The sequence below is a fragment of the Temnothorax longispinosus genome, chromosome 8 (assembly GCF_030848805.1).
Source record: "Temnothorax longispinosus isolate EJ_2023e chromosome 8, Tlon_JGU_v1, whole genome shotgun sequence".
Classification (NCBI taxonomy): domain Eukaryota; kingdom Metazoa; phylum Arthropoda; class Insecta; order Hymenoptera; family Formicidae; genus Temnothorax; species Temnothorax longispinosus.
Genome location: NC_092365.1, coordinates 4,220,823 through 4,247,120, shown reverse-complemented (window position 1 = coordinate 4,247,120; position 26,298 = coordinate 4,220,823). Strand labels below are relative to the sequence as shown.

Genomic DNA, 26,298 nt, shown 5'->3' with positions numbered 1-26,298 from the left:
ACTTATTACTTAGAAGGACTGGTATATAACTTACAAGTTGAAAGAAAATACACTATGTGTGTCGGATTTCACTTTATTGTTTCTTTCAGCCAGAGAAATGGCGTAGGGCCTATTTCTATGCGCTGCATAAATACAGAATTAAATAAAACCAGGTATAAAGTGTAAGCCGTATCGAGATAGAATTTTTCACAATTTTTTCATCAACAGAGCGTAGATATGGTCTCAGTTATGCAAATTACAAATTTTTCGGTTTTGTCTTTTGTTGAATACAGGAAATACGCATTCGCTTTTTCTCAATCCTAGGACTGCCCTGACATAAACGTTGTTGCATCTAAGAACGATAATTACACTTATGCACGTTACAAATCAAAGTGGATGAGTATAATAACATCAATAGCCTATCGAGTTACAAGTATCAGCCTAACAGATGGTTACTAAGTCACACTCATCGTAAAGATTCTTACGTATGCTGACATATGCTTACAAGTATACATATGTGTTAACATCATAATATTCCCTACGGGACGCACGGATGATCATATGGTCGTTTTATCCAGTATCGACGAGACATTTAGCTTCATTTTTTTTTAAATCCCTAGCGACAATCAGAGTATCGAGTCATTTTTAGAGTTTATTCGAAAACGTTTATGACACGTAAACACACGGAGTATTTTACGACAATATCTCGGAGTAAAGGTGAAGATTATAAAGACACGAATCCTCCTTAAGGTAAGACTCCAGCTTGGAATTATCGATTATTACAAGTCTCGGACGCATTACAAACACTGTTGCTTATCGTTACTATTATAATGCCACATAGTATGATTCGTCCGAAGATCTAGGAATTACGCTTAACGCTAAATTACCCGCGTCTTCAGTGCAACCTACAACAAGTGCATTGCCGGATCTAAGAATTTGCCTAAGCTCTTTCTTTTCAGACATGTCTTTTAATCGAACATAAATAATTTTGCTGAAAATCAACATTTGCCATCGATAACCGTTTGTTTCGAAGTCCTAAAACTATTTTTCGCTTCTGATCGGTAAGATATTTCGATAATGGTTATCGTCCAGCTTCAACATCACAGATACATCTTCTTTGTTTTGGTTGCGTGAGTTTGAAACTTATTCATTTAGCAGAAATGCAACTGTTTGCTCAACGTATTGTTCATTTTTGGTAACAATTGGCGTATTTTTAGACGAAACGTGAATCGGGAGCTATTTCGAGATTGCTTCGTTAGCACTTGCCGCTAGTAGACGGAATTCGCGGAGTAACAAAGTAGCCTAGCATACAACACCTTTCCCTAAGTATTAATCTTATTATTAGCATTAAATATAGAAATACACATATACCTAAGTTGTATCTTTTTATTTTTATTATTTTTTTTTTGGTGACGTGCACGTCATTTTTTGTCATTGTTATAGTTTTACATTTTTCCTGCCTTATATCCCGGTTATCCTCGCGCGAAGCGACGCGTGCAACAACTGATCGGACGTACGACCATCACGATTCGGTATATTGCCACGCACTTGTGCTCGCGCGAAGCAACGCACTCCGATCACGTAGAAAGTGACTATAATCTATTTTAGACCCTACATTATATCAACGTGCTCCTGCGTAATCTCGCGCTGAGATTTCCGCGGCCAAAATGATATAATCCCTAATAGCGTACTTGAAGTTTGAAGATAATGGCTCGACGAAAGTGTGCGTCGTTAATTGTCGCGCAAAGCTTAACGCCGGCGTTTAATCATAACTTTCCGTATGCATGCTGAAACGAGAAAGAAGCAAATCGAAGGAAAACGTATTCTAAGAAAAATGCGTATAATCCAATATCCTAAAATAACACGCGTGTAGGCGTTATAGCATTCAGAACGCGCTCTTAGCACTCTCCGTGCCTAAAAAATTTCTGGTAACTCTCCGATCTAATATTTCTCCGTGATATCATCTATGCCTGTTAATTCGATCTTTAATTCGCGGCAACTAAAGTGTCCCGGGTGTGTGCCATGATTTCCGGAATAAGTCGACATTTTAGCTGATCATCGCGACTGATCGAAGACGCGCTGTTTCTATTTCAGTCGATTTCTCTATTTCTAGGAAGGTTTGCTAAGCGAATTACGGTGGGAGCGAGAGAAGCTTCAGAGTCCCCCGTTTGGTGCGATGCAGACGACGGAACGATCAGTTCTTTTAATTCATTATAGTACAAAAGATGTAACGCGTCGCGATGACGAGATTATTCGTTCCGATCCACTCTTAGGATTTCCGTTTTGGTTCTTTTTTTTTAAGCATGACCGTTCAGAATAACGCGCTGAGCACAATGCGTTAGATCGCCTACTATTACGCCATTCCGCGATCTTGACGGAAGCAGCATTCAAACGTCAAGGGAAGGCTCGATAACGAATCGATGACGTTTGCTCGAACAGTCAGACGATTTCGCGGATAGAATCGACTCCACTCGGGTCTGCCTCATAAAGACAACACCGTCGATTCGTTACAGGCAGCCCAAATTCGGATCGTGAGATCGCTACGCCTTGCGGCAATCGCGGGATGACGGGTCAGCGGGAGGGATTTCCGATCCTAAAAATCGTAGCTTCGCGAAAAGTAGCAAGAAATGCCGTTCGAAATGCCGTTGTCGCGGGAAAGAAAACGGCGGAGTCGATCTCGACCAAAATCTCGTCTGTATTCGAAGTCGATGTATTCTTGGACAGGACAGTCAGTGAAACGTCACGTGACATCGTAGGAAAACACCACCTCCGCGTCGCGGCTATTTAAGATGGACCCGCGACTCGCGCTGAATCAGAAGTCGACTCGGGCGATATACGGAATAGTCCGGTGATCTTTCGAGTAAATCAATCGCGGATCTTCACGTTCCTACATAAAAGTACGGTAGCACGTATGATATTCCCGTGTTGCGCTTCTTCGCGAGTGTGTACCGCACCCCCCGCGGGATTACCCCGTTTATCCTCGCATCCTCACTTACGCACTAATTAGTTTGTGTTTGGTTTGAGAAGGATGAAGGATACCAATAAGGATCACATCCTTATTATAATCCTATCGTAATCCTATATTATAATCCTACAACTTAAGATTACTTAGGATTCGAGTAACCTTACACGCTATTTACCTCAATTTATGCGTATGTTTTAGATCAGAATGTTAAGCTTATTACTTATGTTTTGTGCGGAATAATCTTAAACTACTCACACGGATAATCTTAAACGGATAATCTTAACCGGATCCTTAGTTAATTTGCCAGTTAGTGCCCATCTCAGTGAATCAACTACCGTCGAGAACGGTCGTTGAAAAACGCGTGTCCTTAATTATTGAAGAAGCGAAGAGGGAAGAATTTTTTTGTCGCGAGTCACCCGCGATGTGCGGAGATCGCAGGTAATCGTTAATAATCGATATATTGCGTATAATTGGTAAATCGCGCACAGTTTCAGAGGCGCGTAATGAGGTACAAGGCTGTTGCGGAGGGCGTATGACTCTAAACTAGTCCCTGCGCTGGTTCTGATTGATCGTTATCGTTGTTCCATCGCTTAAGTTGGTCGATACTCAATTTCCGACAATTTCTGTCGGCCCGAGATTGAGCTCGGAGCTCTCGCTTAAAAACTCCCTGCGTGATCTTACGCGAACGGACTAGCTTCTTGCGGTTACGCTTCTGCCGCTTACGACTTACGACTAGCCTAAACTTTAGTGAATTTTTGTTCTCTCTTTTGAGTACCTGTCGCGAAACCGATTTACGATCTACTAACAGTATTATCTTTTCGACCATCTAGTCTCGCGTTCGTATTAATTTCGCGTTGCTCACGTAACTTGTTGGGAATTAGTTTTGCGGGTCTGGTGTAATACGTAAGAGGCTCCCAGACCCGCGATTTAGACCTGGGGTGGTTGCACGGGGATGTTTTTTAGCCGATGCAAGCCCGGAATAACTTTCGAATCTGTTTACGCGAAGTTTCTCTATCGACGCACGAGAGAAGTTGTGTTAGATTATGTCGAAGATCGTCTGATCTATGTTGCGTGATGGTAGCAAGAAGAGTTAAGATCTTTTTTTTTTTATACGGATTTATGCGTACGTAAAATGCGTGTCCCAACAGTTATCCAGTCGTGACACCTAGCTGTCACACCTGTCGCACCTAATCTATTAACGTGCAAGTTAGCGCTCTTACGTTTCCCTAAAAATTATCAATTAACCGTACGAGTATAGCCTAATTATTAGCGATTTGTGTGTCAGTCCCGTAGCTATTGTAACCTTTATATTATTAACACGTTCCACGCTTATTGTGACTTTTATATTATTAATGCGCATTTTGTATGCATTTCACCTCGAAAACTCATCCACTCCGAAATGGATGACTTGGTAAGTCTTTTGTAACTACGATGTGTTTCGGCCGTTGTAAGATTCGCATGATAAATTTTCATCTATTGAGATCGCGTATATAAATGCCTGCAAATTAGAACTGTATTAATAGTATTTCGAGAGTAATTCCAAAAGATTAATTTATCTGCTTAACGATAATTCTTAAATACCGTCCGATCAAGAATATTAACGTGAGAACTAACGATTAATAATATTATCGGTTATCTTGGCGTACCCTAGCTTACGTAGCTTAAAACTTGGAATTAGATGCATACGCCACTGTGGTTACTATTTAATCGTGTACTGTCTATCACTTACTTTGGATTACTTCGGTCTCTCTGTACTTCGGTTTTCATTCACTCTTATCTCTCGCCCGGGCTGTCTATATTTTATCTTTTCAATTTCCTTTGAAAATGCTCTTCTCTTTTTTGTTTTCCGATGGGATTTTTAAAGATCAAGCGAAAAGCACCGATCGGTCGTTACCGATTGTCGCGCTGATGTTTGCAGATGTCGATCGTGCCGCTAGTTTTCCGCAATTGGTGGGACGACTTCGACCGTCCCGTCTCACGGCTTTTGGACCAGCACTTCGGCACCGGCCTCCACCGCGACGATCTGATCTCAAGTCTCACCGGACTCGGCATCGATCGGCCACCCCTACGCTCGATCTTCGGGAATAGACCATACTACCGACCATGGGGGAACGTGACGCGACAAAATTCGAGCGGAACCAGCACGATCCAGTTGGACAATGATACTTTCCAGGTTGGTGTTTATAGAACGACTTTGCGATACTGAACTCCAACGAAACGGGCTCAACATTACACGGTGCAATCAGATCGAAAGTGAATTTGCGTATCTTTTTCTCGCTCTTTTGCAGATCTCTATGATTTTGAATTAGGTCTAAATGTGGCTCTTTGCGAACAGGATAATATTTTTAGCTTGTTGTTCTATGTCGCCTGCACAATGGAGCATCGAAATATTGGAAGACTTTATATTTCTACTTCAATTTTAATTTATTCACGATTATTTCAATGGGTGTGAAGATAAATTTTTTCAATTTTACTGAAAAATGACTTTTTTCAACTGAGACTTTGTTAGTTTTGTAGTCGAGTTTTGTAGTCCATATTCAAATATCTTATCAAGAACACAAAATCTCATATACTTTATTTTTTTTTCTATTTTTAATGTGCAGTTACTCAAAAGGTTTACTCAAAAAATTATTGCCAAACTATTTTTGTTTCCTTTAATATTTGCCAGGGTTTTGAGTGTATGTCTGCTTGTTATTTGTTTCCCGTTCGTTAGAGAAGTAGTATTAGAAGTTTATTCGATTTATTGCATCGATCAGTAGAGCGATAGAATATGTATGGAATCTGTCAAGCTAGAAAATACGTCCTTTTTCGCGATCGTGCTCGTCCATGTTACGTGACATTCCACTGTGAAAATGGTCTTTGCTACTTTTTCTGTTCATTTAGCATTCGATTTGTCGTTTCATCTGTTCGTGGCGAAACACGAAAGACGGCCTTAAATTATAAACCTTACATTACAAGGATAATTTTGCTTAGGCCCAGTAACTCCTCTTATTATTTTTGGTCGTCTTAATACCTATATCCTAGTATGTCCATGTATATATTCAATTATGCATTACGCATTAATTTAGCCTAGTAACGCGCAGGTCTTGCGATCAGGCGGACTTATCAAAGCCGAAGTAACGTATCTTTTTGTCGAAATCAATTTTATCTTGCAAATTATATTCACGTATCGTGTATTTAATTCGTGAGACGTTGGTTGATTTTGATCAAATTTTCCATCGTAGAGTTATTGAGTTTTTGTCAGGAAAGTGTTAAAAGCTTACTTAAGATATATTATAGGGCGGAAGTACTGCTGTGTAACGGTCCAATTCCGTCTTTCGCAGGATCCTGACGAAGATCATAGAGCCAGGATCCTGCGAAAGATGGGAATTGGCCGAAAATTATTCAGAACTAATAGAAGTTCAGGGAATATTTAATCTCGCTCTTACGTAATAATCGATAATGATAACTCAAGAATAATAATAACCGATAATGCAAATGGACAATAAGACTGTTATCACTTTTCGATTGATCTGCAATTCAAAATCTCACCGCTAATTTCGCCTCAGAAGAATATCGTTATACTAAATTGCTTATAATTTTTGCAAGCCGCTTTTACACGTGTGCTCTTACAGTTTCCGGAAGAAGCTTCCTTCTGTCGCGTAATCTCAAAATCGCGTAAAATGACACGTAAAATTATTCGTAATATTTTTCCTGTTAAATGTGCGTTTGTCGTTGGATATGACTTCGTGGTGCGGCAAGAAAGCGTAAACAAGAAGCAACGCGCGTTAAAATTACCACGGAATGCCCCGAATGCGAGTGTGATGCAAACGTGTTTATTTTTAGATGGGGTTTTCGCGTATTTTTAGTCGTTGTAACGCCGTGGAACTGTCCACAGCTGGCTGGACATACCTAGCTTCCTCAGATTACGGAAAAATTACGAACCAATAGCCGTTGCGTTTCCGAGCACGGAGCGGATCGAAGAATTATACGGCTTTACGAGTGTGTTGGTCAGAAAAATCCATGTAAGGCTCGCGATTCGGGCTGATATGCACGCGATTAATGCTTAGGATTAACACGCGCTGCGGGGTATATCGATTATCTTACGCTTGCAGTTATCCTAAAACATATAGTCGACAAGTCGAGAATCCAGGAATCAGTATGCCTTGCTGTCGCGTCCGAGAGTATCGCGAATCAATTTAAATCGTCTGATCAATTTATACAAAATGTTTCTCTCCCTTTCTTTGCCTCTCTCTCATTCTCTCTCTTTCCGAGAGGTTCGAGTGCAGATAAAGAGCGATATTATCCTTTTGATTATAAGACGTCGTTGGATATTTGACCTTTCGTTTAATTTCACACTGGATAAAACGTCCGCGAGGTTTGCTACTTCCCGATCCTCAAGATCGTTCAGCTATCGCGCCTCGGATCTAGCGTAACTTAGTAACTCGACAGTAATATCGATTAATATACATCAGTCGCCCAATAAGTTTAATTTTACATACGCAAGCTATAGATACGTGTTCGTTCGCCGTGTGTACAACGTGTGTCGCGACGGTCGCGACACGCCTAAAATAAATTCGCAAAAGCGAATGCCGAAGAAATGCCACTATCTTCTTAATTAAACGCTTTTACTAATTCTCGATTTATTTCACTTTTATTAGGCATAACGCCACCTCCCTCATTAATTAACATAAAATTATCGTTACTGACCCCAAACCCAACCCTAACTGCTGTCCTGATCACTGCTGTCCTGATTAATTTTTCTTTTCTTCCTCCTCACGTCTCTTAATCATGTCTGTAAAATCATCTAATTTCATTGGATTTATTTTTCTCAGATCAATCCTCCCTCCTCCTGGAGCAGTGTTATCAAATTTTCTTTTGCCTGAATCATTATTACCATCCATATTTACCCCCGAACTAAAATATTACGTAATCAGTATATTAAAAATAAATTATCAGCACAAGCAGTTTTTTTATATTTTTTAGCATAAATTTTATTCACATCGATAAGTCGGTTATGCTGTAATCGTTATTTATCTTATCTCTCTGGAAGTTCGGTAATGCAACAACAAATAAAATATAATCACGTTCGCTGTGTGTACTTAGTCACGATAACTTAGTCACGGTCTGAAGTAACGATCTTTTTCGTGCTGTATTATTGGTTGTTTACGTCGAATATGTAATAACTTGCCTAAAAGCTCCGAAGCTCACGAATTTTGCACGGTCTTCGGCTCATCAAATTACATTCGCACTTTGTCGTGCGTGCAACATTGATTCACCTGACAGTTCTAAATTCATGAATTCGAGATCACTCTGTGCTACAATTACATTTATTTCCTCGAGAAAGTTCGGTGATGCAACAACGAACGGAATGTGCTCAATTGTGAGTGTGCTAACAACTTAGGCTAAGACACGACTTAAACTCTTTAGCGGTTCTTAACTCCTTATTTTGGTATCGGTAACTCGAGCGCGATTTGCATCGGACGCAAAACAAATTTTGTGTCGAATACAAAGAGCCTCAATTAATATCCTACGAAAAAAAAGTACAATATTTAATAAGTGTAGTTATAGGGGAAGATACTTTCGTTTACGTTATCTTCTAGCAAAAAAACGAACAGCGAATCGTAATTAGATTTCGAAATATAGAAAAGTCGCAGGAGACAAATGATGAAAGATGACGGAAGTGGCGTAACAGGAAAGGACAAAAGGGCGCATTCGTAAGAAAGAAAATTAAAAGGGATAGAGAAGGGGAGGGGAGGGAATGGGAGGAGGAGAGGGGAGGGAAGGGAAAGGAAGAACGAGGGGAGAAAAAAGGTGTTAACGGAAAAATCGAAATAGAGACTCTATCTACTCAAACTCCCTTACTTTCGAAGGGAACGAATCAGCCGTTAAAAAAAAAAAGAAACCGCGGCAGGGGATGAAACTAAACGTAAAGGACGGGTGAAACTCAACGCTCGGTAAGAATGGTTAAAAGCAACGAACGAAAAAGTTCCGGAACACCAGAAGGCCCGAAAAACTGATGACTGCATCTGCTGTGGTTGCCGCTGTCTCTATCGTTGTGCATGCATACATTGTGCATCATAACGCGTCATAATTACGCTTTCATAATCGCGCGATCGCGAATCGACCGGGAGGGCGGCAACTCGATTTTTCGACGGATCGGGATGGTGAAACGAGTATTCGATTAGGACTATTTTTTTGGGAGGGATAGGGAGCGTTTTTTGCACCTCCCTCTGGACGAGGGAGGGCGAGTAAATCGGATTGGAGAGACGACTTTTCCTTCTGTTTTGCTCTCTTTTATTAGTTATTTCTCTTTGTTATTTCTTTTTCTTTTTTTCCTCTTCCCCGCAAAGGTTCGAATAATCTAATGCTCGTCAAGAAAACATCCACGGCGTTTATCTGTCCCCTTTTACAATGATTTCGTTTGTGCCGAAAAGAATTTAGCTTCTCCTACGGTATGGTAGTTCATCTAATCGCCCTATTTGGACATAATCCAGTTGTGTATAGTAATAGTCACGATGTTAGCAGATTTCAGTCTAAAGGGACCAATTATCCTTCTCGTTTTGCCCGAAAATGTTCTACGAAAGGTACGCGTATCAAAAAAAGGACGATCGCGCTGCACGATCTCCGGTTAGTCACGCCGGTTTCGGAATCTCTATAAAATCACAGTTTTACCACAGTTCTCATTTTACCTCCCCCTTCTTTAATCGTAGTGTGTGTGTATATATATATAATATGTGTATGTATGTATGTATGTATATTTCTTCTTTGTTACTTCTACTTTTCCTTCTCTTTCCGCGATATTTTTTCCTCGCGCAATCGCGCGCACGGTTTGCCTGCCGCAGGGTCCGAGGTGACTACTATGCCGTTCGTTATTAACGTCTTATGATTTTTCGTTGAGGGTTCGCGCGCGAGAAATCGCGCGCAGCAGCCACGGAATAAAATATGCAACCGAAAGAGTAGATGTATCGCGTCTCGCGCTTAGTCAGTCTTGTTCGAATGGAAGAACCGAGGCTCGTGCCGTCCCCCACGAGCGCTGACGCACCCCTTCAAAGGGTGCGCCGCTCACGCGAATGGGACCCACGGGGCCCGATCCCCCGCCCTGTTTTTATAATCTCTATACAAAAATAAATGCTTTTTGAATACCCACAACAATAGAATCTTACAAAATGACTTTTGTGCTTTTTTTTTCTCTCCTTCTTACACGGAACTCGCGTTTCTCTCTATCTCTTTTATTTGTACAAAATATGTCTGCGCGCAACACTCGAGCCGACCGTCCGCGGAGCGGTCGCTCAGCAAACCTTCTTCCTCCTCTCTCCTACTTTTTCTTTTCTTTTAGTACTATTTTCGAAAATACACAGCCAGTTATCCTCCGCTAATCTCTTCGCGCTCGCGTTCGCCGCCGAGCTCCAGGATCACGCAGGATCACCCGGAGAAACTCGGGCACGCTTGCCTCACTATACTTATACGTTGTTAAAGCTTCCTCTCGTCAAAATGTTGTTTACCTCTCTCTTCTGTTTTTTTGTTTTTTTTTGTTTTGTTTTGTTTTTATTGATGAAGGAATTTTATTTCCTCTCTCGCCGAAGCGAGCCGTCCCGGCGGTCGCAAAGGACCGCAAATCACCTACTTGTATGTGTGCTCGTTTTTTTGATCGTAAAAAAAAAAAAGGAACAATTTCACACAAGTAGGTGCGCCGACAACTACATCTTCCCAGTTTGCTTTTGTACCATAACGCGCAATAATCTAAATAAACGCGGGTTACATATGAGTGAATCGAGACGAGAAGAAAATATTATTTTTTACGATGCTCTTATCTGACGGTCGGGATAGGATCTAGAACGTTAGCTGAATTGTCATTTTCCTCGCTCGTCGCGGAGAAACTCCAACAACCGGGCCTGATCGGCGATTCCCTGAACGCGGAGGGTGTGAAAAGGACGAATGTGAGATTTATCTGACGAAGCGCTGTTTCAGATGGTAAGCCGGAAATATTGTGCGTGAAATAGCTCGCCTAACGCGTACGATGTTTTAGGATTTAGAATATGCGCTAGAATATGCACAGCGGCGTTCGAGATCCTCTTCCAGACGAAAATTCAGTCAAGCAAGAACGTAACATCAAAATTAAAGAAACGCTAATTCGCGCGGTGTAAGAAAAGAGTGGTGGGTCTTATTGCTCTCAAAAATCGACCATCATTTTTCGGAGTAAGCTCATTCGGGAGTGATATTGATACTTAACTTTCGCATTACGGATGCATGGCGGCTGTTTTACGATCGCTCACGGAAGAAATGCGAGAGACTTCTATTCCTCGGTGACGGACGAGAGGGGATCCTGAGCGAAGCTAAGTGACAAAAGCCCCCTTCCCGCGGGGCTGCGCTCTCTGATCCGCAGGTGATACTGGACGTGCAACAATTCTCACCGAACGAAATCTCGGTGAAGACGGTCGACAATCACGTCGTTGTCGAGGCCAAGCACGAGGAGAAGCAGGACGAGCACGGCTACATCAGCAGACACTTCGTACGCAGATACGTCCTACCTCCGTCTCACGACCTCGTCAACATCACCTCGACCCTCTCCTCGGATGGTGTGCTAACTATCACGGCGCCCAAAAAGGTACGCTCGACCGAGCGGAGACAATCCGCGTTAACATCCGCCTAGCTCCCTCATTCGCGGATTCAACCGCGAACGAACGGAGCCCTTTCTCTCTCTCCCTCTATCGCTCCCTTCTCTCGCTCTTTCGCTCCCTCTCCCCTCTCTCGTCTTTGTTATAGCTGATGCGGCTTACGTTACATATTTGGCTTTTGCTTTTCGATTCCGACGTTCCCAATGCTGCGCCTCAGTGTGCAGTACTAGAGGAGGCAGATGGTGCCGACGGTTTTGGATCAAACACTACGAGCTCTGCTCTAAACTACAAAACAGAATATCTCTCGTTAACGTACGGAATTCAGGGGCGCAGTCTTTGCGCGTGGACGAGGGACATTCGCGGTATATCGTTAGATCAGCGTGTGTCGATTTTAAAGCAAGTTCCTGAAACTCGGCGATACCATGCAAAAGCGAATGACAAACTATCCGCAAAAAGACGACGATGACACGCTAAACACGGTGTCCTTATCTCGATATTTAATCCCTTAATGTCCCCAGATTTGAAAGCAATTGCATTTCCGGTGAGTTTCAAAAATTGAATTCTGTTAAAATCGATGACACTTAACCGACAGTCGAGTGTTCCTCATCAAACGTGACACAGTTTTAATTTATTATATAATTTATCGATTTATCGATATTGATCGATATCGATTAATTTATCACTATTGATATTTATCGATAATTAATTTTTTTGCTCATTTACATCATCTTTCTTAGTTTTTAGCTGTCAAGTATCATAAAGTGAATTTGATTGCAAATGTATACATATATATATTTAATTAATTATATATTTAATATATTAAATTTTAAATTTCCTATATCTAAATTTTGACTGTAAATTTATGGTTCTCTTGTGCGATGATTCTGACGTGTAAAAGTTAATAAAATTATCGGGGTAGAGATCTCTTTTTTGCAGATGATACGAATATATAAAGTTCATAAGTAGTGTATATGTCACATAGTAGAATAAAACAGTTCAAAGCCGCATTTGTTATCCGCACTATATGCCTCGTACATTGACCTTAATCGTCGTATTTTTAACTATTTAAATTCATTGTTCAGACACATAATCCTATTAACACTTAATGCATATAATGTATTATCGTCTAGACACCTTGTGCGCTTACCTATTATCGCAGTTCTCTTCTCATATTTGTTCGAAGCGTGAAGGAATTTCACAAATTCTATTCACGGCTGTTATCGTCGCGTACGGATTGTTCAAGCACCGACCCCGTAGGGCGCACTAAAAAAAACACAAACATACCTCTCATAATTCGCTTATCGGGGCATCCGACGCTTATTTCTGTACATATGTTTTTCAGAACATGACGCCGGCTGGCACGGAAAGAGTCGTCAACATTGTTCAAACGGGAGTACCAGCTGCCAAGCCGGTTCCCGTCGAAACAACTGCTGCTACTACTACTACGACCACCACTACCACTGACTAAGGAATTCATTGTCCGAAACTTTCATTCCGACATTTCACTTCATTCTTTTACTTTCTCGATTCTGGATATAGCAAAGCAATATTGTAGAACGACAGAATCGTGCCGTACATAATAGTTCTCTAATATTTTACCAAAATATAATTTTTTAATGCATAATATACATATATTTTGTTACATGATATAAATTATGATACCTTAAAATTGCATAAAATTTATTTGTAATTTTCAATCGAGTTATCAGAGTAGCATAATCAATTTAATTTTAGCTTAAGTTTAATTGATTTTCTTTCCTTGTCTCTTCAATTCTAGTTTGGAAAGAGAGATAACTAATTTTTGAGAGAAATTTCTAATAATATAATTTACATGTGTGTATAACTGGAATTTAGATTGTCAATTAAAAAAAAAAGAAATACCAAAATGTTAAGCATTATAATATAATTTATATATTTATCTTCCTTAGTATTATTGCTTTCCAATCGCATTATCAATAATTTACAGCAAATAAATTGTTTCCCTTTTAAATGCCCATCCAGAGAGATGGCTGAGCGCAACTGTGACCTCAACCATCTCTTCATTACTTTTACAATAAAAGTTAATACGATAAAATTTTATACACCAAATCTAATATCAGCAAATACCATGCAAATTATAAATTTCCTACTCAACACTGTAAGTACAATATAACATATGTGTATGTTGCATTTGTTGAATAGGAAGTTCTAAGTTGCATGTTACTTAATGTTTTCCAGGATTAGATCAACCCCAGCAAACCTCAACTAACAGTATCGCGTCAATGTTATTATTTCCCACTCAACAATGTATAACATACGTTATACCGCACTTGCATTGTTGAGTGTGAAACAATAATATAGACGCACCGTTTATAGTTCTTGTTTGCTGGGATATGAATCAAACGATCGCGTTGGAGTATCATCAAGCGAACAAGAGGAAAGAATTAAAGAAAATTCGAGGAGGAATACCTACGGTAAACTGTCGCGCTCCGCACCGTGGTGCCCGCTCGCCTACATTTTCCCGTGCCGGCGGTCTCGACGAAGTAAGAAGCCGAAGTGTGTTACACTGATGGTGGAGGGTGAAGGGGGTCTTCGGGTGTTCGCAGCGTCCGAACTGAACCAGGGTTTGTTTACGAATGCGCCGCGGCTGGCCGGCCGGCCGCTTTATATAGGCGCGCGCGCCGCGTCGCCGCAGCGCGCGGAGGAAGCTTCGAGATCACCGGCGGCGTCTCCTCGCTCGTAATGCGCAATTCCGCGCGATCGATCGTTTCGGGCCTTTCGCGGCACCCGGCCCCAACGGCACCGTCGTAATCGGCATCGTCGCGACGAGATCTGTCGATCGGTACGTCGATCGCGACATTTTTTCCACGGCATAGCCGGAAAATCAGCAAATGCCGAGTATTGATCGGCGCCCGCCGCCCGGCCGGCAGCCGGCAGGGACGACGGGATTTCTGGCACGTTCGCTCAGCTCGACCGGGCGGGGGGACCCCACCATAACGCCCAACCTATACAAGGAGAATGCCGCCGCTTCCCCTCTCGCCCCCGCCGCCATTAGTACAGTCACCGGTGTGTGTGATATAATGCCCATGCCGTTTGTATAACGTGGCGTAGCTTGCTTCTCGTCAACCGCCGCTCCGCGCCGGTCTCATGTGCGCGTCGATTTGTTTCGTATTTCGAATGAGCTGTACCTGCCTTCGGCAGAGGACCCGGATAGGAAAAAAAGAAATACGGACATGTTTTGAGGCTTATTGCGTAACGAAGCGACCGAGCGGGGAACCTGTAACCTTGGCCCGCCTCGTGTCCGTCCGAAATATTTACTCACGGAAGGAATTAAGCGAGGAATTACGTTCGCAGGATGATTGATTTATGTCGCAGAGAAGGACATTCCGGGGCGTGACGAAATGCGCGCTATGTACAACGTGCGATAATGAGGATTCTGTTATCGCCGAGAGAGAGATAGAGAGGCCGTTATCACTGCGGTGATGCGATTAGACCGGTTGTTTTCGTAAATATTTTGTAACCGCACGGTACCACGGTAGGGGAGGTGGGAGGGGACGCTACGCATCGTCCAACATTGCGAAATCGCGCGGTGCGTGCGCCACGCCGAAACGCTGAAACGCAGTTTCTTCGGTCGTCGGGGAAACGTTCGTGGTGGGATTTCCGTGCTGCGCAGGCAGCTCGCGGAATGACCTTGCGGTCGTCCCCGGCGTAGTTCTTTTTTTCTCTTTTTTTATCAGCTCTTGAGTTGAGGCGAGCGACAGCGGCTATTTTTACGACATTTGGAGGCGCGGTCGCGGGAGACCAGCCTGCGACGCACTACGACGCGTGTTTGCAAACACGCGAGGGGGCCCCCGGACTCACTCGCGGCGTGGTACGGGCGGCGATAGAGCGATAGAGCGTGAGAGTGAGCAATTTCAATGCGAGCGCGAGATGGTCGGCAACAATCGGAGACGCAAACATTACGCAACATAACGCCAGCCCGCCTCGCGCCGCGATTTGGATGTGGGTCGCCGGGACGATCCTCGCTATGCCCGGAGACGCGTAATCGTGAAGAGAGAGAGAGAGAGAGAGGGGGGGGGAGGAAAAAATGAGGAGATAAATGAATCCGCGCGCATTAGAGATCGCAACTCGCAACGGTTTCGGCGGTGCGCGACCGTCGGGCAACGGCGTATAATGTAGCGGCGTGCCGGCGTTACAACCGGGTTGCATAACATTACGTTGGTTCCTCTCTCTCTTTCTCCCTCGGTGTATCGTGTGCCGCTCTATCGATTTCCTTTTCATATTGCTCGTTAGCCCGGCCCGAACGTATCCACAAAGGCCGCTCCATTTTAAGTAGACGCAATTAATGCAATTTTATTCAGAGAGATATATATATGAGGGGCGCGCGGCGCGCGCTAGATACTTATCTCTCCCTGCGAGATCGTCTTTTTGTCGGCCGTTAACAACGGCCGGCGGATTAAGCTCCGACGGAAGGGTTGAACGGAGAGAACTACTTGTATACTTCACTTCATAGAAATATGCACAATGCGCCGTGCAATACCGCGTCACATTCAGGTGTCATTCAGAGCGGCGTAATGAAATGCGACGGTAGAGGACGGTTGCCAACTATGTTGCATTAAACGGGAACGGGCGTGATGATCTGTGGGAACTTTCTCAAACGCGACGTCTCTCTTCTTGCCGATCTCGGCGATCTCTTGTCGGTACACGTCGGAAGATTGCTGTATACAGTTAGCGTACATCGCTAATGAACGGACTCTCAATTGGTACACCTTTCCCACCGATGTAGCTTTTTTTCTGATTCTGACAGGTCACTGGAACAAATCGACACAGTTAGAAAATCGAGAGCACGTTCTTTCCGATCTCAGGAAAACGATTAATTACAAAGAAATGCATTTACAGTTAGGAAATGTCGTGTGTAATTCGACGATCTCGCGGTATACCTCGAATATCCTAGTTTAAATTTCTTACTCAGCGCATCGCTCGTAAGTAAATAGAACGGGCGATATCACCAAGCGTGTGGTTTTTATATGTGGTTTCACATTCTGATTGCGAGCGGTCGCCAAGCAGTAATATGGCTCGGCAAATTTACTGAATAATAAATTCCTTCAAGTACATATAATACGTTCTGTGTACTTTCACACATTTTTTTTATGCGAACACCGTTAAATATTGAGGAATAAAATTTAAACTAATATAGCGTGTGGTTTTTATGTGGTTTCACGTTCTGATTGCGAGCGGTCCGCAAACAGTAATATAGCTCTGCAAAAAAATTTATTGAATAATAAATTTCATCAAGTACGTACACTGAGAAAAACATTTTTAGATCCAAGAAAATATTTCTTTGAATAGTACTAATAACATATTTACTTAATATAATCACATATTTATTTAGAATTAGATATTTTTACTTAATTTAAGTAAAGATATATAATTCTAAATAAATATATGTGATTATATTAAGTAAATATGTTCAAAGAAATATTTTCTTGGATCTAAAAAATTTTTTTCTCAGGTATATAATACATACGTTCTGTATACTTCCACACATTTTTTTTAAATATACGAACACTGTTAAATATTAAGGAATAAAATTTAAACCTTGAGTTAATAAATTGAGTTAAATAATACTTTGTTATTTTTAACTACCATGTGTGTCAAAATTTATTATATTAACTCTGTTGGTTTAATTAAATTAACATTGTTTTAGTTAAATTAACGACGTATTTTGAGTAGGAGCAGTGACGACCTATAGATACGGTTAAAAGTGACTCAAATTGAGTATAATTTGACACTACGTGGTTGACAGTGACAGCTTACATCTCAGCAATTAGTAATAGCAATTGATTTCCTTATCAGATATCTACAGGTATAACGGATTCGAGAAATCGCAGATATTGCAGTTTCGGTGCTTTCCACCGAACGTTCTAGAACATTCGAGGCACAGCTGCAGCAGCTAATCGATAGATGCACGAAGCGAGTTATATAGATGTAACGTATAGAAAGTGCGCAAATGTTCGCTGTCTCCGACCCAGCAAAATAAACGGATCGATTATACGTTTCGTGCATTATTCCCCTCTCCACGGATTGTGTTTACCAGTGATAAAAATAGGAATTGCACGATAAAGATTGATATAACTTCGTCGCAAGCTATTAAAAAAAAAATCTTATTATTCTTGCGACTCTGATATTAATATCTACGCGTAAATTACAGCCTTACACTATAATGGTATACCATTATAGTGTAAAAAAAACTCAAGTATTTTTTTTCCAACAAAATATACAGCTTGTAATGTTGTCAGAATGAAGAATATAGCTTCGATACAAAGTTAGACAGTTTTCCTCGGGTTCTCATCTATATTAAACCCAACAAGTTGTTTATACTTGATCGCACAGCCGGGATAGCGCAAGGGTGAACGTCTATTACGCAACAGGGACGAAAATTGCCCCACCCATAATCGACGAGCGCGGCGCAGAACTTCGATCTGCCGGCGGGGAACGAAAGAGCGACTACGTCGCAATATTCTCTCCCTCGGAGACCCCGGGGGCTGTATAAAAGTTCTCCTCTCGCCATCGCGGCACCACGGTCAACCCTCATCAGATCGCTACATAAATAACGAACTCTCATTCGCGCGGCGTCATATGCTTCCCCGAGCGGACGTAACCTGCCTGCCCTGCCCGCTGAACTAATTTTAGTTTGCTTCGCCGGCACCGCCGCGACCTTGAACTCGGCAGTCACGTCGAGGATGATGTTTTGTATCCCGGGGTCGGGATACACCGGCGGATATACTCGAATATCAAATCTAGACCCGGAGATTCCGGTCGCGCGCGGCCGGCCGTCGTCGTGTCAAGCCGGACCAACCGGTCGAGCCGGCCGGCCGGTTAGCAAACGATCTGCCTGGTTTGACACTTGTGACGCGACAATGCTGCAAGTAGGTAAGTATATCTTTTTCCACGGGAGCTAGGCAACATGGGCGTTTTCGAGTCCCGGGATGTACGCGGTGCGGCCTGGGGCGGCGCGTTTCTCGAAACGTCGACGAAACGCCCCGCTCGCTATCGATCGCATCCGTGACCAAGTCCCAGCCGGCGAGAGTGTGTCGCTGGGTGAAGGTTGATGAACCTTCGCCGGTTACGATGTTTTCGCCCGGCCCGGCCGGTGCGAATCCCGACGTATCCATCGGATAAATTACGGAAGAAATTGCGCAATCCTGTGAGAGCTGCCATGCCGGGATTACGCAGGGATCGTCGTGCGAACCGTCGGAGATCTTTATTCGCAAAATATTACCAAGTCAAAACTACGTTACTTTCCTTAAAATTGAATTAAATTAACAGTTTAGAGATTTAGACTATATATTATTTTAGTTGGTAAGAATTAACTTGAAGTATAATTAGCGCTGATTTGTTTCGCTATATTGCATGAATACATTTGTACTCATCTGAACAGGAGTAAAATGTAATAACAAATAATAGGTTTAAGAAAAATTTGAATTTTTCATTACTATTAGTTTGTAACATTATCTTATGCGAATTTATGTGGAAATGATAACAGAAATATATAAATAGAATTTTCTGTATTCTTATTTACAATAGAAATGTTTCACAATAGAAAAATCAAACGTCACAGCGAATAATAATCGAGTGTCTCTGTATATATACATGTAAGCTTTAAGCTTCAGCTTTTAGACCTTTGCTTCGAGGGAAGAAACAGAATTCTAAAAATAATGAGATAAAAATAATGCACAACTCAGCGTGAGATCTTTTAATATTCTCGAAGCATCCAAGATGCACTGCGACCTTATTAGATTTTACCCACTCGGATATTCTATTTTTAAGTGGCGAAGGGAATTGTATCTCCAAACATGATGGATGTACTATTGAAGAAAGTAGAAAAATAAACTTAAAAATTTTTATATTTATTAACTTTTTTCTATAATCTAACAAATATAATAGGAACATTGCGCAACTTACACGGCGCAGATCTTCTTTGTCTACAGCCGATTCATGTACCACAATCGATATCAAGTAGTTATAGTGCAAATCATTTATTTATAGAATAGGCTTCGTTGTTAAAAAAAAAGAATTTGTATCATATTATAATATTAATGTCTTTTATCGGTTAATAGCAATAAATAAATTGTTTTTAGAAATATTAGAAATATGAGAAAAAACTGGAATTATATTATATTAAAATGTGTATGATCACATTCAACAATTTTTAATTTTTAGACGGATCCAATATTAAATGTTAAATAAATGAGAAAAAGTCATTATATTAAGATTATCGTCGAAATATACATCTGCCATCTAGCACAACTGGAAGTTACTTAGAAGAAAACATGACCAGTAGATGATAATCTATAATTATGTAATTGTTTATCAAGTAAAATATTAAAAATTAAATTATTATATATACTATATAGTTTCATTTATAGACTGGATATATAATAAATTAAACCTGTATGTTATTTATATTACATAATTACATTGCACTATTCAAATGTATCTACACGTTAAGCTTTTTATCATTAGATTCTTTCTTGCTTTGTCGTTTTTCTGCAAACAGCAGGTGATAGGCATATGTTCCAAGTAAAGCTCCCGAAATAGGACCAACCCAATAAATCTAATTGGACAAACAAAAAATTAAACAATTTGATAGAAATTAAAAAAAAATAAATTAAAGATAAAAGAACATTATTTTTATATTTTATAGTAACTATTGTTCGGATATATACGTTTCATTCTTATACAAAATATTATATTCTACATAGTTTAATCTCGGAATGATATTGCCATTGAATTAAAACTGAAAAAAAATCATCGATATGCGATGTTTAAATAAGCTGATATATCGTTAAAATAATTTTGTTATGTGTGCTACAATCGAGTTGCTTGCGCGTTTGTTAACGTAATCGGATTTCTATGTATCGTACATAATCTGATTGTGAGTTAATTATATGAAAAAATAAAATACACTATCATATTATAAAATCGGAGTCTGACAATCTTAGGAATAAATTTTCGTTCATATTATAATACAGCAAGATTGTCATATAAAACAGAGTTTCCATTTTCAACTTACCCAATGATCCTTCCAAGCATTATTCCAAAATGCAGGACCGAATGTCCGCACTGGATTCATACTGCACCCTGTGTAAGGACCCTCAAAAGATAGAAAAGAATAAATTATTGACTTTTTCAATCGCATATTTTACTGTAAAAAGATTATTGGTTAATTTTATGTACTTTGTTACTTTCCTTTCTTATATAAAATGGCATCTGTATAGGATAACAAATTTCATTGAAAATTATTGGACTGTATATACAGAATATATTTTTTCCAGTAAAAGAATAATTGATGCATTGAAGTAATACTAATGTTAATAATAAAGAAAATTTCGTTGTTTAAGAGTAATTTTTTTTACCGCTGCGAAGGAAAGGGTAGCGATCGAAAGGCCGAATTTGAGGGCGCCTGAGTCCGAAAGGTGAGCGCATCGTGGATCACACGCGGCGCAAAACGCGCAAAGTAAGCAACTCGTGCAAAACACCTCGATTAATAAAGCCTGCCAGTTGCTGATCCCCGGATGAACGACCGTCATGCAAACACCGACAGTCGAGTTCGGGTTTCCATCGTTGAACAATTCCGCCGGCGTTATCATCTGCGGGAATACCAGATCATCGTTCGCACGAATATTGGGTGTACCGTGTAACAATAACGAAACAATAAAACAGTACTTTTAAAATTCCATATCCCCCGGTGGCGCCGATAAATTGTCCCAGGATGTAAACCACGCCGGTCGGAATTGACTTCAGGCCTATAATGACCGCGCCGATGGTGATAGCCGGATTAAGATGAGCGCCACTTATGTGACCTATCATCTGAGAAATATCGGCGATTGAAATTTTGTATGTGGAAACACGATGAACCAGACTTTATATGCTTTGTAAAAATATATGTTTTTCATAAATTTCAATCAGCAAAATTTTACTTCATCGATATTGCAAGTTTTATCAAACTTATATCGCATATAAATGAAAAATACATATATTATGCATTACAAGTAATAAGTATAAAATGTAATAATATATAAGTATCATATATAAACTTGGCATTATGTACATTACAAAATCCATATCATAAAACAAGTGTACATTATATACGTATTTTAATAAATTGTGTTTATTAACTATATTTAGCAAAAAATAATATTCATATTGTTTCGAGGAATCAAGTATTCGATAATACGTACCATAATTATGAGATTCACCGTCAGACCGAAGGTGAGGGCCGGTTGCAGCGGCGGAGGCGGCGTAAATCCCAATCCGCCGATACTTCCCATGCAACCGATGAACAAGAGGATAGCAGTGCCAATGATCTCCGCCACGAACATCGTCATCGTGTTCTTCTGCATCTGCCATATTCCGCCTGCAAAAATCGCACAAGCATATTTTGACGTTTATCTAAATCTTGATGTTATAAACATTCACTACCTTGATCGTCTGACATGATGATTCGAGTTCACTGACGCGACCGTCGAGTTTACTATTATACTACACTGAGAGAAAAATCCAGGCTTTTTCTGATTAAAATAATTGGATAATTCATCTGAAAATTAACAGACGGATGTTTCCGATCTTTTCGATCGGAAAGAAAACCCGATCAAACCGAAGTGATATCCGACCAAAGTTAATTTATAGACGGATGATCCAATTATATTTTATCCGATTATATCTTATCTGATTATATTTTATCCCGAATATGGCTGATGACAAAAGACGAGACGTCTGTTGTTGTCGTGGATGTAAAGCCCCAGATAACAAACTGTCGGCACTGTGCTAGCATAACGCATTCACATCTGCGCATAGGCGTGTCGGCATATTTGCAACAGTTGAGTCGGCATGTGAGGTGCATGTTTGGAGCACGCTCTGCCGGCACATAGCGAATAGCGACACGATTTGTCGACACAGCATTGGCAAGCTTTGCTGGATTTGTGTAATAATAACGGCATGGAAAGAAAATACATATATAACTTGAGTTTAAATGATAAGAAAGACAAACATATTTGAAAATAGATATGGGGCATATTCTTTGTCAAATCGGACACCCTTTTGTCAAAAAATGGGGGCAATCGAAATATTCCTTTTAGGGCTCATTTTATAGCTACATGCATTTCGTTTTAACTCCGGCCTTTTAAAAAACCAATATGGCGGACCCAATATGGCGGGTAAAACCTGTAGAAATTGAAAAGCAATATCGCTTATTAGAGCGTACTAAAGCGGTTGATTTATTATGAAATCCAGTGGTACAGGGTTTTCTTCGTCCCTATATAGTAACGAATTTGTACTAAAAATATCAAATTTCAAAATGGCGGAATTTAAATGGCGGCTAAATGCCAAGAAAATGGTAGAAAATGATGATATTATTAACTGAGACTTATATACTGTTGGTTCCAGGCTCATTCAAAAAATAATCATCTTATAATTGCCAAAGTCTGAATTAAGTATAACGATTAGTTTCTATTTTTCTGAAATTCAATGTTTTAGGGTTTTTTAGTGGCTACTCACGAATTGCGAAAAACTCCATAATGCAAAACGTTTAAAAACATGACGAAACCTTCGAATCTCTTCTTATTAGTTCGTATTTTCTAAGGAAAATGTGACTTCACATGTTTACTATTCAAAAATCGTTTCAGAAATAACTTTTTAGATGCTGGCACTGTAAAAGAATGATGCTTCAAAATTTCGGGTACAGGTAATTAACGCTGACCGGAAATAATTGTATAATCGCATCGATTCAAATGTAACTGATTCTCAATGTATTTAAATATTAATTATGTGTAATATTCAAAATATTATATTAATAACGAAGTATGGAAACAACAAATTCGAAAAGAAGAAAAAAATTTACAACAAACCATTTGAATAATTATATTAAAGTCGTAATGATGAATTCATCATTACGTTCACCTGATGTTTCATCGGAACTACTGAAATCTTCATTAGTATTGCCACTTCGCCAATAAGGCATTTGGTAGCATTTTACTTCGATTGCACTCGTAGGCACAGCAAGAGTTTCGAGACTCAACATTGAACACTTGAAAACCACTACAGAAGTCCATGAAATTCCAACGTCGTAAAAACTATCAATACGACGAAATTTTTTAACAACCAAGTAATAGGTTCTTTGAAATGTCAGAATATTCACAATAATGCAAATAAAACTATCTTTCAACATGCAACAGTGATTGTGAAATTGAAGACCTAATGTAAATCTCTGTGTCTGTAACTCGGTAATACTGCTGTGCACTAGAAATCTCTTTTAGAATTGGACCAGTGTTGTGTTTTTTACAAACAGTCAATAATTTGTTAGTTTGGTGGTCTCGAAGTGATTTTCTGTTTAAGTTTCTATCATGGCAGTTTGACTCTTCAGCCTTCCTATGCGCAATCTGTTGCAAAGGAAGGTGAGGTTTTCTGCAATATCTTCTGAAAATAGTGAAAATACGCATGTTATTTTCATATGCGAAGGCAGAATATGACTCAAGAGGACCTAAAATCTTAACATCTTATACAACGTGTAGAAGTCCATGATGAACATTAAACGACATAAAAGATATTCCATAATATGTTTGACACTTTCTTACATACAAACGTAAAGCGAGATCTGCAAAGCTTAACGTTATGGGACATCCGGTATCTATCCTGGCAATACAAGAAATGTTGTTACCTCCCTTTACACTCAAATCCACATCTTTTTTAAACTCATCCCTGAGTCCGCTCTGCAAATCCACTAGGTGAATCTCTTCATGAGATACCGATTCATCGTCCAAGTTCGTTTCCTCCTCAGCTGATTCCTTTCCGTCATCAACGATTAATCCAACCTGGCGTTCTGTCGTTCTTCCCTTTGGCGTCGTTTCCTTAGAATCAATGTGGTCTTCCTTCTTAGCAGTACAATTCTTGGCGAGATGGCCTACTTCCTGATAGTTGTAACACTTGCTGCTTCCTCGCGTCGACACTCCTGATTTGCTCGGACTTTCCTTGTCTGTTTTAGGAACTCCTAGCTTGGGTTTGATGTATTGAGAGAGAGTTCCAACATACTCGCGACGAGGCGTGGCAGCTTCGAGCATTGTTAATTTAATTTTTCGGAATCCTCTTAGTAGCGCTGGCACAGTCTCGAAAGAATGCATCTGGGCTTGATTTCGTAAATCTTCTGACGGGATTCCTTCGATGATGTAATCTACCATCTTATCTTCTGCGATAGGAACCCGATTTCCCAATATGAGCTTGTCATGACAGTACTCACTAAACGTTTCAGTCTTCTTCCATTTACGGGCCTCAAATTGTCGTCTCCGCTCCAGTCGTCCCAGTGGTTGATTAAACATGGCGTCCATTTTCTCAAGAAGCTCGTCTACCAACAAGATCGAATTATCAGCTAGGGAATAATACCATTCCTGTGCTTTTCCTTTAAGTCTCGACTCCACCAAAATCTTGGCAGAATTCTCATCCAATTCATAAGTATTTTTTAATAAATAAACTTGAGCCTTCCAGCGTTCAAAATCGTCATTGGAACCATGGTATTCGCTAAGCAGTTCACTAATGTTTTTAATGCTCATAGTGGTTTTTGATACTGTCGAGAAAATACTTCTAGGAAACGACCGCAACATCTCGTTCTCCCTTCGCAAAAACTCGATTTCCTTCTGCATAAGAGCTTTTTCTCTCACCGTTAATGCAGCTTCTCTTTGACGCCAATCGTTTCCTGACAATGATTGCATTCTCAACGACGATTGTGCTCCCTCTTGTTCCTGAGCGTCTACGTCATCCGCCTGTGCGTCATCTTCGTCTTCACCAACGTCAGCCTGTCTAGCCGCTCTAGCCGCTTCCTCGATCCATGCTCCCGTCGGATCACGTTGTTGCATTCGCAAGACAAGCTCGGTTTTTCTTCCCGAAGTAGCCAAACCATACCGCTGTAGAATATTTTTTAATTGAATCACCGTAAATGAGTGAGGATCCATCCTTCTTTGCGCCTTCCCGGTACGCTCGTACGTTCTTCTTTCTTCTCGCACGCACTCAAAACTCTTGATTTTCCCCGAATACGTATATCACCCGCACGCACACAGCAGAGCGAGATTTCACACGTATCACACTCACACGCACACAGCAATGCGATAATCTTCCAGCGGAAAACCTATCTCTTCTTCTGCAATCTTCCGAACCGATATCCGTCACTCCCGTCTAGTCTCGCGCACACGTTATGTAACACTCGGCAAAATTCTTTATACGGGACTTTGAGAGATTCCACTTCTGAAATTGTAGCAGGCTTGCTACAACGGGGAATTAATTACACACGCAGCTCGTTTTTAAAACATATTATTTATTCTGGCCGTTTACATCTCTCCTCTCTTGTCTCCGTCTCTACGCAACTCTCACTAGCGAACTTTACATAACACGGCGTCCCACTAGTCGTGCGCGCTACGTTATTTATGCGAATTTATGTGGAAATGATAACAGAAACATATAAATAGAATTTTCTGTATTCTTATTTACAATAGAAATATTTCACAATAGAAAAGTCAAACGTCACAGCAAATAAAATCGAGTGTCTTTGTATATATACATGTAAGCTTTAAGCTTCAGCTTTTAGGCCTTTGCTTCGAAAGAAGAAACAAAATTCTAAAAATAATGAGATAAAAATACTGCAAAACTCAGCATGGGATCTTTTAATATTCTCGAAGAATCCAAGATGCACTGCGACCTTTTTAGATTTTACCCACTCGGATATTCTATTTT

At 40.5% G+C, this 26,298-nt stretch overlaps 2 protein-coding genes and 1 long non-coding RNA gene across 5 annotated transcripts; 1 reads left to right on the top strand and 2 right to left on the bottom strand.

The window, feature by feature from the left end:
- Positions 1–57: 57 nt before the first annotated feature.
- On the bottom strand, positions 58–14,176 carry LOC139817427 (uncharacterized). Its single transcript, XR_011733233.1, has 3 exons — positions 13,994–14,176; positions 12,689–12,804; positions 58–11,826 (listed from the first exon to the last, which is right to left on the bottom strand). It is a non-coding gene; the product is annotated as an uncharacterized lncRNA (long non-coding RNA).
- Positions 2,736–13,165, top strand: LOC139817426 (protein lethal(2)essential for life). 2 transcript variants are annotated; one of them, XM_071785509.1, is made up of 4 exons: positions 2,736–2,876; positions 4,863–5,117; positions 11,274–11,531; positions 12,884–13,165. In XM_071785509.1, exons 2-4 carry the CDS (start codon positions 4,863–4,865, stop codon positions 13,007–13,009), a joined length of 639 nt encoding a protein of 212 aa, XP_071641610.1. In that variant the 5' UTR covers positions 2,736–2,876; the 3' UTR covers positions 13,010–13,165. The 2 variants fall into 2 exon arrangements, with proteins under 2 accessions (XP_071641610.1, XP_071641611.1); XM_071785510.1 differs by lacking the exon at positions 2,736–2,876 and having other exon boundaries at positions 11,310–11,531.
- A 5,233-nt stretch (positions 14,177–19,409) lies between the features above and the next one.
- Positions 19,410–26,266, bottom strand: LOC139817210 (uncharacterized). 2 transcript variants are annotated; one of them, XM_071785110.1, is made up of 6 exons: positions 24,239–26,266; positions 21,765–21,940; positions 21,250–21,393; positions 20,940–21,173; positions 20,597–20,677; positions 19,410–20,137 (listed from the first exon to the last, which is right to left on the bottom strand). In XM_071785110.1, exons 1-6 carry the CDS (start codon positions 25,521–25,523, stop codon positions 20,021–20,023), a joined length of 2,037 nt encoding a protein of 678 aa, XP_071641211.1. In that variant the 5' UTR covers positions 25,524–26,266; the 3' UTR covers positions 19,410–20,020. The 2 variants fall into 2 exon arrangements, 1 of the variants encoding a protein (XP_071641211.1); XR_011733161.1 differs by having other exon boundaries at positions 19,958–20,137; positions 20,597–20,664.
- Between the last annotated feature and the right edge of the window lie 32 nt (positions 26,267–26,298).